We start from the raw sequence: 11,640 nt of genomic DNA, 5'->3' as shown, positions 1-11,640 counted from the left end.
AGTACACAAAACCACCTCATAGAAGTGAATCTGCCAGACAGAGACGGAGCCAGCTGATTAACCCAACTCCTTGCCATCCTTAGACTATTTTTTTTTTTTGAACTTGCACAACTTATGTATTTTCACTTATTATTCAGATTAATCTACATTTTAACCTCTTAACTAAAAAAACAAAATAAAATCTGTCATATATAAGGCTGATGTTGCAATTCCAACTCATCTAGCAATTTTAATGGGGATAACATTTAACAGGACAGAGGGAATAGATCTTAATAATGATTGTCAATAAATGAAATATGAATGGCAACTAAGAACACAAACACGACAAAGAAAAACAAGTTTATATTCACAGATTAAGAACACAGGTAAAATTTCCATGTCTGCTGCTTAACTTGATCTTGCTTGGTCACACCTGGTGCTCTCGGGTACAGGCATCATAGGTTTTTTGCAGACTACATTGCTTTTAGCAATGGGGTTGTCATTGAAATGAATTTATTTCACTGTCCTGTAACTGTATCTGTTCTGGGAGCTTGGACTCATTTTGCATTTTTTCCATTTTATCAAACGTTGGTCTTGTACCCCACTTGTAGGTTCCTATTGCCACTAAAGATTCTAACACTGTCTTCTTAAGAGCCTATATGTCTCATGCCAACGGATACAAGCTTTCCTTTCTGTGTCTCCACTGCCCCCAGACCTACTGGTTAAATTTCAAAACCCACAGTGACTAACACCACCATCAATCAAGCTGATCCACTAGCAAAGTGAACTTCCTGATAGTAGAAGTGGTCGACCCATCAGTCCATCACTCCGTCACCAGGACAGAAAAGACAACACAAGAAATTGAAGCTTAAATGTGTCCAAGTCAAAAAAACTCACCAAGGATGCAAATGGCCCAGACCCAATCACCGACCCTCATCAGTAGGTGCAAAGAAGCCTGGCAAGTAGTACTCAGTCCAAATCAAATCAAGCAGAACTTAGGGTCCGTTTGGTTTATAGTCGGAATCGAAATTCTCCGGAATCGGAATCGGAATGGTCTATTCCCATAGTCTGTTTGGTTCAGACAAGAATGGGAATGAAAATTAAAATCAGTAAGAATGAGATTTTATTCCTGAAGAAGGTGTAGGGAATGGCCATTTCCCAAATAGGGGAATGTCATTCCAGCAAGAATGGGAATGGGATTCCGATTCTGTCCAACCAAACAATTGGAATCAGAATAGCTCATTCTGATTTTGATTCCAAACCCCTATTCCTGCAAACCAAACGGACCCTTAGAGCTTTTGGGTCTTCAATAACGTCATGAAAGCTAGCTTGCAGCGCAATGAGGCGGCACCAGTCAATCTGATCTACAGATATAATCACATTAAAAATCTCTTGTGAGATGTGAACAAGATTAACCAACCAGAAAATCAGGTCCACAATCAACCAGTATGCAATGAAAATGTTCTAGGGCCATTTATTGTCGTTACCTGATCTACTCAAACGAAGGACTCTAAGTAAAATTAGCATATATAAGCCCTGTTTTTCAGGTTTGTTGTTTTTTCACTGCTTCTAAGCTCCTTGGTTGGTTGCTCAGTTTTGTGTAGCAGTATTGAGGGATTGATTTTTATTGCCTGATCACTGCTTCTAAGCTCCAAGAGTTTTTATTGCCTGATCAGTTTTTTATGACATGGTCATCCATTCCTTATATTGATTTTTGTGAATGCCACTTGAGGTTGATGGATTTTTAAAGGGGAAAATTTCACTTTAGTACCCTGATTTTGGGGGTAGTGTCAAGTTAGTACCTGAATTTTTTAACATGTTATTGCAATACCTAAACTTTCAAAAAGTGTCAAGTTAGTTTCTACCATTAACCAACTGTTAGTTATTTGTTGAAAATGTCAAAACTATTCTTTAAAAGAAGGCACTGTTCATTATCTTTTATCTTGAAACTGAACCGATTATCTTCAAAGAAAAATAGAGAAAAAACATGAAATATGATAGAGAAACAATAACTGAAAGCAAAGAAATAACTAGAAAAGAATGTGTTTCAGATCTAAAGGTAGAAGACAATGACCTCATTTGTCTAGAATCTCAAACACCTCAACCAGTTCAGCTTCAAGGTAGAAGACAATGAACAGTGTCTTCTTTTAAAGGATAGTTTTGACATTTTCAACAAATAACTGACGGTTGATTAACAGTAGAGACTAATTTGACACTTTTTTAAAGTTTAGGTATTGCAATAACACGTTCGAAAATTTGGATACTAACTTGACACTACCCCCAAAGTTCAAGATGGTGAAATGAAATTTTCCCTTTTCAAAATTGCAAACGGGTTTTCATGAAGCATTCCACTGACACCCACAGTAGCGATTAGATGGCCCAATTCTCAAATAATCTGCTTCATCTGATGGGGTCGGGCCATGCTATAGTTTACATGCTAAAACTGTGGATCTCATCATCTATTTAATTGTTGGTTGGAGTTGGACTATGATATGATACCGGAAGAACTTATAATTAATCAACCGGTAATGGTATCATCAATTTTGGTTGGACCTTGGCAAAAGTTGGAAGCTGTGTTGGGAGTTGGGATGTAGACGTTTTCATTCTATTGGCTCAGACCTGTGAAAAGAAAAAAAAGTATCAACCACCAATTTGACCAAGAAGGGAATATTATAGATAAGAAATGATTAAAAAAAAAAGAGCACCTCTGATAGGTAGGAAGAAGAAGGAAGTCTTCAGATTTATCAGGGATTGTCTATGGCAGAGATTGCAGGGTTGGAAGAGTAAGCTTTTGTCTCGTGCGGGTAATGAGATTTTAATTAAATCTGTGGCTCAAGATGTCCCCTCCTATTGCATGAGTACCCTTATGATTCCTATCTCTCTTAGCAAAGAGTTGGAGAGAATGATGAACTCATTTTGGTGGGGTAATTCCAACTCTAATGGCGGGGGCATTAAATGGCTTAGATGGGATAAGCTTTGTGTAAGGAAGGAAGAGGGTGGTATGGGGTTTAGAGATATGCAAGCTTTCAACTTAGCAATGCTTGCGAAGCAAGGTTGGAATATCCTTTCCAACCCAGATGCTCTTGTTTTTTGTATTTTCAAGGGTAAATACTCCCCCAGGGGGGATTTTCTAGCAGCCCAATGAGGGCATAATCCAAGTTATACTTGGAAAAGCATCTAGCATTCTCGCATTGTTTTGGAGAAGGGTTGTAGGTGGAGAATTGGGAATGAGCAGCATATCTGTGTGTGGGATGATCCATGGCTTAAGGAGATGGGCAATTTTAAGGTTGATTCGCCTAGAGTTGAGGGGCTTGAAGATATTGTGGTTTCAGACCTATGGATTCAAGGCCACAAGGAATGGGATGTTGAAATGATTCACGAGCTTTTCGGACCAAGGGATGCTAGTGCAATTTTGAATATTCCCTTGTCTTATGCTAGTCAAGAGGACCGACTAATTTGACATTTCTCACCAAATGGGGTATATTCAGTAAAGTCAGGATATAGGGTTGCAAGGGATCTTAATACCATTATCTCTCATGCTGTTATTTCGGGTGGATGGGATAAGCTGTGGAAGCTTCCTATTCCGCATAAATTGAAGAGCTTTGTTTAGCGGGTTTGTAGGGAGTGTTTTCCTTGTAAAGACCAGCTTGCTAGGCGTGGCATCCAATTAGATACTTCCTGTCATCTCTGTAATACTAACGTTGAAAGTCTGAGCCATGTCTTGTTATCATGTTCGTATGCTCAAGCTTGTTGGTCTAAGGCTGGCATCAGCGTAAATGTGTCGAATCACGCCTCTTTTGCTGATTGTCTTCTTGAGTTTTTAGTAGAAATTGATTATGACAAGTCCGGATGTGCTTGCATGGTTTTGTGGAACATCTGGTCTCAACGTAACTCCAAGTTGTGGAGGAATAATTTTAAGCTGCCTAATCATGCTGTTTTGCAGCTTCTCCATGATTGGAAGCAAGCTCAAATACAAAAGCGGTTGGGCATGGTCATTAATCTTAACCATCAAGGTGACGGTAATTGGCGTGCCCCCCCCCCCTCCTAGTTCCTTCAAATGTAATGTTGATGCTGCCTCTTTCACGAGCAGTAACCTCACTAGGTTTGGGATAGTTATACGTGATGAACTTGGTGCTTTCGTGAAAGGTTACACGTCCACAGTTCTTGGTCTATTCGTTTCAAAAGAAGGGGAAGTAATGGCCCATATAGCAGCAATTAAATGGGTGACCAGCATGGATATCCAGAATGTGGTTTTTGAAACTGATGCCTTGGTAGTATGGAAAGCCCTTCATGCTCCAACTTCGGACTTGTCCGAATTTGGCTCCCTCGTTCATGAGTGTTCCTCGTTGTTACAGCAAGGTGTAAACTTCTCGGTGGCTTGTGTGAAAAGGAAAGCTAACACCGTGGCCCACAGCTTAGCTAGGGCTTCTTGTCGTTTCGTTAATCCTTGTATTTGGCATGAGCCTCCAGCGTTTGTGGAGGACTTGCTTGTTTTTTATATTTCTGGTTTATTATGCATTGTAGTTTATTCTCAAGAAAAAAAGAGCACCTTATTACTCAATTCGACCAAGAGAGCAGAAAATCATTTCTGTTAAGAGACTCACCTGTAGTAAGTGCCAATGATAGCAGCACGACAGTAGTTGATAATATTGGGAATAATCGGGTTCCAAAATGAGGGTTCGTTTGGTTTACTATTGGAATTGGAATGTTTCTCTCACTTATTTGGTTTAGACAGAAATTAGAATGGGAGTTGTAATTAGTTGGAATGGAATTTCATTCCCAGAGGAGGGGGAGGGAATGACCATTTAAGGGGAATGTCATTTCAGCAAGAATGTGAATAGAATTCTGAATCTACCCAACCAAACAGTTGGAATCAGGATGGCCCATTCCGATTCTGATTCTGGTCCCCTATTCCTATGAACTAAACAAGCCCCGAGAAGATAAGGCTAGAACAAGAAAGGGAGGGAAAAGAGGTTAAGGCCCCGTTTGGCTCCCGGGAATAGGGGTCTAAAATCAAAATGGGCTATTTCGGTTCCAACTGTTTGGTTGAGCGAAATTGGAATCCATTCCCATTTCTGCTACAATGGCATTCCCCCATTTGAGGGAATGGCCATTCCACACCCCTCCCTTGGGAATGAAATCTCATTCCTACTGATTTCAAATCCCATTCTCATAGCAAGGTTCAAAGTATCGACACGTATCGGCCCGTATCAATACGTATCATTCCAGGACCCCTTTGATACGCCCCTATAGTGGGTGTATCGGGAGTCTGACCAATTCAAGGGGTGGAGGAGCCCTAAACCGGCCCCCTGAACCGGTTTAAGAAAAAATAAAAAAAAAAGTAAAAAAAATAGTATCGATTCACCCAATATGCCCCTACCAGCATACCAGGCATATTAGTATTTTGAACCTTTGTCTAAACCAAACAGATTATCGTGATAGACCATTTTGATTCTAATTCCAAAGGATTTTGTTATTTCGATTTAGATTCCAATTCTAACTGCGAACCAAATAGGCCCTAAATAGGGTTTCAAGCAATGAATATTGTTCTGAGAAGAAGATGGGAGGAAAGGTATTTTTATAACTGAAATGAAATTTATTTTTGGGAGCTAACTGATGAAAGGCTTAATACTAGGGATGGTAATTTCCCCCGTAAAATCGGTTACCCGCCCCACCCCGAACGGAGCAGGTTTTCCCCGACCCTAAACAAGGACGAGGCAGGGACGGGGAAAATAATTTTTTCCCTGAACCAGGTACGGGGCGAGGACGGGTTTTGTATATAATTCCCCAAACTCACCCCGAACCCGAAGGTAAATTAGTAAAATATCTCTACGTTTAATATTGATATTTAAAATATCTCTAAGTTTTCCCTAAATTTTTAAAATCCTAGGATCCCATAATTTTATTTTTGAATTACCCCTAAAGCATTATAATTCAATTCTAAAATACCCCCAAATTCCTATATCCTATGTATAAATTGTCCATAAAATAGATATTTTTTAAGTAATTGCCTTGGAGCAGGGAAAATTCGGGGATTCCCCGTCCCCGATGGGGAATGGATGCCCCACCTCGCCACCGGGGACGGGGCGGGTATGGGGCAAGGTATCGTGACTTCGGGGCGGGGATGGGGGGATGCCCCGCTCCAAACCTGCCCCATTGTCATTCCTACTTAATACCCATCCCCGTACATGCCACATTCTTTTGTACAAGTGGCAACCTGAAATTATGTGATTAGTACATTTGGACTCAACCCAAATTGCAAAGAAATATGTATACCAATTGCTAGTAAACTAAGGGGTGTTTTAATGTGGTTTCGAAATTGGTGTAAGGATCAATCCACATCATAGTGATATGTATAACTATTCTAAACTATGGACAAAATGTGTGGATTCAAATTGTATACCTAAAGCTACGTTTGGTTGCGATGCAAACACAAATATGTACTCTACATAATTACTTTCTTTTCGGTTCATGAATGCAAATTCGGTTCACATTTTTAAACCATTTTTTGTACTCATCTTGTTTGAAATTGGTGCAAAGTGTGGGCCCCATCATTAAATGCTCTAATTCCTTAAACTTTGGTCAAAAGGCAAAATTATGAAGAGCACAAAATTGTATAAAAAAATAGGTACGTTAATGCTTTCTTCTTAGAGTACAAAATATCAACAAACGCAGCCTAAGGGGGTGTTCTACAAGTATGATGTGGATTGATTCCATAAACCAACCGGACTAGACGATCGAACCAGAAAAACTCGGAACTGGTCACATGACTAGTTCCATTTTACCCCAAAACCGTCTTTTGGCCAAAAACTATTGATTTGGTCAGCAAACCGCTGACCCGAGCAATCAAATCGTTCAACGGTTTTTGGCCATTTATAATTTTTTGTTAGAACGGGTTGTTCATTCAATTCAAATGGTCGGGTCGTTCGACCTGGGAACTAGGCCCCTGAACGGTTCGTTGTCTGGTTCAGTTTTAAAAACCTTATGTTCTAGCGTTGATACATAATCAAATCCCACAACCAGCACTTTAGGGAAAAAGGGGTCAGGGGGAAGTTATTAATGGTGCATAACACCAAATACCAAAAAGATTGATTCTATACATTTCACATACAATTTATGAGATAATTTATACAATCAATTATGAATGAAAATTTCTTATATTTTAACTCCAAAATAAATTAAAAAATAATATAAAATAGTAATGGATAAAATAAAATAACCATAAAAAAGATTGATTTCATACACTTCACATACAACTTATGAGATAATTTATACAATCAATTATGATGAAAATTTCTTATATTTTAAGTCCAAAATAAATTAAAAAATAATATAAAATAGTAATAGATAAAATAAAACAACAGTATGTATTTAATGGATATGTCAAATATTAGAGAACAAAATGTATAGAATATGAATTTATCTAATAATAGAAAATCATTTTATTAACAAAAAAGGTAATAAAAATAATTTAAAAGAAATTACTCTTTTATCTTTAAATATTTTTTTATTAATAAAAAATAATGAAGATGGTTCAATGTTAAAAATTATCATAATACTATCTTTAAACATTAAAATTATTTTACAAATAAAATAATATATAGATAAAATAAAATCAAAATAAAAATAAACTTAAAAACCTTGACAAATCGAATGAATGGCATTTTAGACGATATATTGAAAATAGGGCTGCAAGTCGGGCTGGATTAGGTCGGGTTGAGGCCAACCCTAGCCCAACCCTAAGTTCTAAACCCCCAACCCAACCTTCAATCCGATCTACCCAACCCTAACCCTAACCCTAACTAAATTCCTTACCCAATCCATGCCAACCCAAAGTCACCTTCGGGTTGGACTGGGCTCGGGTTGGGCCCAACCCTACCTTCTTCTCATCCCTAAAAATCTTGTAGAACTTCTTAATCTTAGATCTTAACTCAACTTTCATTACATGTATTAATCCTATGTTTTATTTGTATTTGTTTGTTGATGTTTTTATTAGTTCTTTAAATACAAAATTCAGAAAAAAAAAGTGTTTGAAATGACTATAGTTTATTATGATGACTTATAATAGATCTTTTATGGGTAGCAAGATATGGGTGGCAAACAACAAAGAGGAAATAAAGAATAAAATATTCAGAAAACATAAAATATGTTATCAAGATTTTAGTATTTCCATTAGAATTAAGTGAAGTGATTATATTAAATGAAATAAATGATAATGTGTGGTAGTGGTTATATAACTATTATGCATCTAAAAAAATCAATGTATGATCAATATATATAACATATATTTATATATAATATGTACTATAAATTTGAATTTGGGTTGAATCAAATTACCAAAGGGTCAACTCTAACCTAACCCGAAGTAAATTCGGATTCATAAATCTCAATCATAACCCTAACTCGATCCGGCGGGCTAACCTGGCCGAAGTTGCAGTATTAATTGAAAATGAACGGTCGTTGTTTAGAATATATCGTGGCCGTACCATCCACGTTGGAATGAATATCCGCATGTCTCATGAACGAGAACAAAATAAAAATTAAAAGGTCCCGTCCACAAGGAGTTCGGCTGATGTGTCATGCAATCCAACACAACCTAAATGAAAAATAAACACGTCAGTTTATGATTTGGTATACAGTTGCTGATGTGTCAATTTCTGATTATGAAAAAGCATATCTGAGATTTGGTGTAAATTGTACCAGCAGCTGTCGTACCATACCAAAGTGAGTGGATACGAAGTTTGAATCATTTACAGTTGTAGGTAGATAAAAGCCTTATGATCTGACGTTTCATATAGTTGAGGAATTAAGAAGACGAAGAAGAAGAAGAAGAAGAAGAAGAAAAAGAAGAGAGAAGCCCCGCGTGGTGTTCGGCATCAAACAGGCCCGACCAAGCATTGGCAAGCTTTTCTCTCTTCCCGGATCACTAGCTATCTCGTCCAGCCACATCTCATTTCATTGAGTCCGAGGTAGGGGTTACCCTCTACCGTCTCTCCCATTTGCTTCTTCTCTCTTCCACCATCCTCTGCAACTCTCCACGATAAAACTTCTATGGCGTTTTGATTTTGGATATCTAGCTTTCGTCTCTCCGTCTCAGATCTATCTACCGGACTGGCGGAGCGAACCATGAATTCTAACTTCGGAAGACCCAGTAATCCGCAAGGAGGATCGGTTTCTCTCAACAACTACCAATTCGATTTCGGTCCGAGTTCTGAACCCTCCAGCAATCGCCCTCGATCTCTAAACGATCAGAAGCAACAGTACACATCTTCTTATTCTTTTCCTTCTTCCTCTTCTTCTGCTACGACTACTGCCTGGTCGTCGTCCACGCAGCCCAGACAACCCTCTTCGTGGGCCCCAAACAAACCTTCATGGACTCACCAGCCTTCCTCAACTCTGTCCAACTCAACTACTTCCATGGTGGGAGATATCTTCGGAAAGAGTTGGGCTTCCACCGCCCCTTCTTCAGGTCCTACCTCCTGTTTAGGATTAGGATTACAGGAAAAGAATCCTAATTTGTTCGGAGATCTCGTTGGTTCGGCTTTCGGGCAGGCCAAGAGCAATACTAATGTTTCTTTGAAGAATGCAGCAGCGCCCACAACCGCACAGACGAAGAAATCTTTCTCGATGGGGAGCATGGCCGATTCGCTTCCCAAAGCCAATGCTCCCATGAGGAATACCAATTTGGGATCTGCTGACAATTTCGGTAGTTATTCTACCGCTAGCAATCAGTACAACAAGAATAACATCATCAACGGTATGAATTATAATAACCAGACAGCGATTAGAAGTGGAGATGGAGCCCCTGCAAGCTCCAATAATGACCCATTTGCATCTTTGGTGGATTTTGGGTCTAAGCCGACTGAAAACATCAATTCAACCGCAACCGCAAGCAGCCATACCGATTCTTGTGCCAGCGACTGTTCATTTGGAGATTTCCAACGTGCTTCCAAATCAAACAGCCACTCGTTCCCGCCCACTGCTTTTCCTGCAACCAGTAATAACTCCATGGGGTCAAGCTCTGGTTCTACATCGAATTTTGATAATTATGGCATTCCCAGGCAAGGATTTGCTTCTCAGAAGAAGCAGCCTCCTCAAGCCACCAGCGATGATCCGTTTAATGTCTTATTCCCATCATCTTCAAATTCCACTTCTGCAGCTCCAACAGCACTTGAGGGTGTCGAAAATCAACCATTTTCTGATGTTGATGACTGGGGCTTGGGTTCAGAGTTTGGAGGAGGTGATGCGGGTAGTACAACAGAGCTTGAAGGTCTCCCACCCCCACCTGCTGGAGTTACAGCTTTGGCTGCAAAGCAGAAGGGATTGGATAATTACAAGCAGGGGCAGTTTCCTGATGCCATTAAGTGGCTGTCTTGGGCAGTAGCTCTTCTAGAGAAGACTGGGGACAGTGCTGCCACCATGGAGGTTTTGTCGTGCAGAGCTTCATGCTACAAAGAAGTTGGGGAGTACAAGAAAGCAGTCGTTGATTGCTCAAAGGTATGGACATTGTCTCATTTTCTACATGTAAGAACTCTCTGTTTGGGCTATAATTCTTGGATGGCCAATAATCAAGTTAATTAGATGAAATCAGAAAATCTTGAGGTTCCTTGCTCTCTTACTGATAGGCTTCTTTGAAACTTTTAAACAACTTAATTTCAGCTATCTACTATTTCCATTAGTGAACAAAGTGGTTGTATGGCCGTGACACTGCTTTAAGAAATGATAGCAAAAATGTTTTGCTGAGGTGGGTAAATCATACTAACTACATTTTTGTTTTACAGGTGCTAGAACATGATAGGGAAAATGTTTCTGTTCTAATACAACGTGCACTCCTGTATGAGAGCACTGAAAAATACAAACTCGGGGCAGAAGACTTGAGGACAGTTCTGAAGATCGACCCTGCTAACAGGATTGCAAGAAGTACCATTCACCGTTTAACCAAACTGGCTGACTAGAGAATATCTCTCCCCTTGAACTTTGGATTGGACAATTTTTATTCTGTCTTTTCCCATTTAGGTATAAGATGCATTAGTTTTGTTTTCTTTACCTAGAATCCATCTCGAGCATAGAAACGAAATGAAACAAATACCTTTTTTACTTGGAAGCTTGGGTTATCTGCTGATGATTTTGTCCTCAGAGAGGAATTTATGTGCATCATCTTTGATGTGCTTTATCAAGTTTTCTGTATTGATTATGACTAGAGATAACATTCTTTTGTTTGTCTTTCTTTTTTAATAACTTCATAGTAGTAGAGAGTAGGAAAGGCTGATGCCTGTATCCCCCCTCACTTCTTTAGCGTACTCTTGACATCTTCTTTCTTGCAAATGCATTCAATATGATCCTGTAAACAGATATATGGGCGAAAGAAATGCATATCCTTATAGTTGCTTTATAACATTTTTTTTGAGATCCTTTGCGGCTTTAAAAAAATGTTGACATTATAAATATCTCATGTATTGGGTTTCATAATATTATCTTTTTCTTCAGCTTCACACCTTTTATCTTTTTCAACTTCAACAACTATTGTGAATTACTTTGTAATTTAGATGTATATTAATATCTACTATATTTGCTGGTTGGGGATTTTTGCTCACATTCATTATTCATTTCTTCACTCATCATATTAGATAAGGATATTGAGATGGATCACTGACACATTGA

The 11,640-nt window shown here is 38.8% G+C and overlaps 1 protein-coding gene across 2 annotated transcripts; it reads left to right on the top strand.

The window, feature by feature from the left end:
- The first annotated feature begins 8,698 nt into the window (after positions 1 to 8,698).
- LOC104606208 (uncharacterized) lies at positions 8,699 to 11,369 on the top strand. 2 transcript variants are annotated; one of them, XM_010271300.3, is made up of 3 exons: positions 8,699 to 8,948; positions 9,077 to 10,476; positions 10,761 to 11,369. In XM_010271300.3, exons 2-3 carry the CDS (start codon positions 9,106 to 9,108, stop codon positions 10,932 to 10,934), a joined length of 1,545 nt encoding a protein of 514 aa, XP_010269602.1. In that variant the 5' UTR covers positions 8,699 to 8,948; positions 9,077 to 9,105; the 3' UTR covers positions 10,935 to 11,369. The 2 variants fall into 2 exon arrangements, with proteins under 2 accessions (XP_010269602.1, XP_010269601.1); XM_010271299.3 differs by having other exon boundaries at positions 8,700 to 10,476.
- The last annotated feature ends 271 nt before the right edge of the window (positions 11,370 to 11,640 follow it).

The sequence above is a fragment of the Nelumbo nucifera genome, chromosome 4 (genome assembly GCF_055504915.1).
Source record: "Nelumbo nucifera cultivar China Antique chromosome 4, China Antique-T2T, whole genome shotgun sequence".
Taxonomy (NCBI): Eukaryota; Viridiplantae; Streptophyta; class Magnoliopsida; order Proteales; family Nelumbonaceae; genus Nelumbo; species Nelumbo nucifera.
Note: the sequence above shows the minus strand (reverse complement) of the source record. Positions and strands in the feature narration are given on the sequence as shown.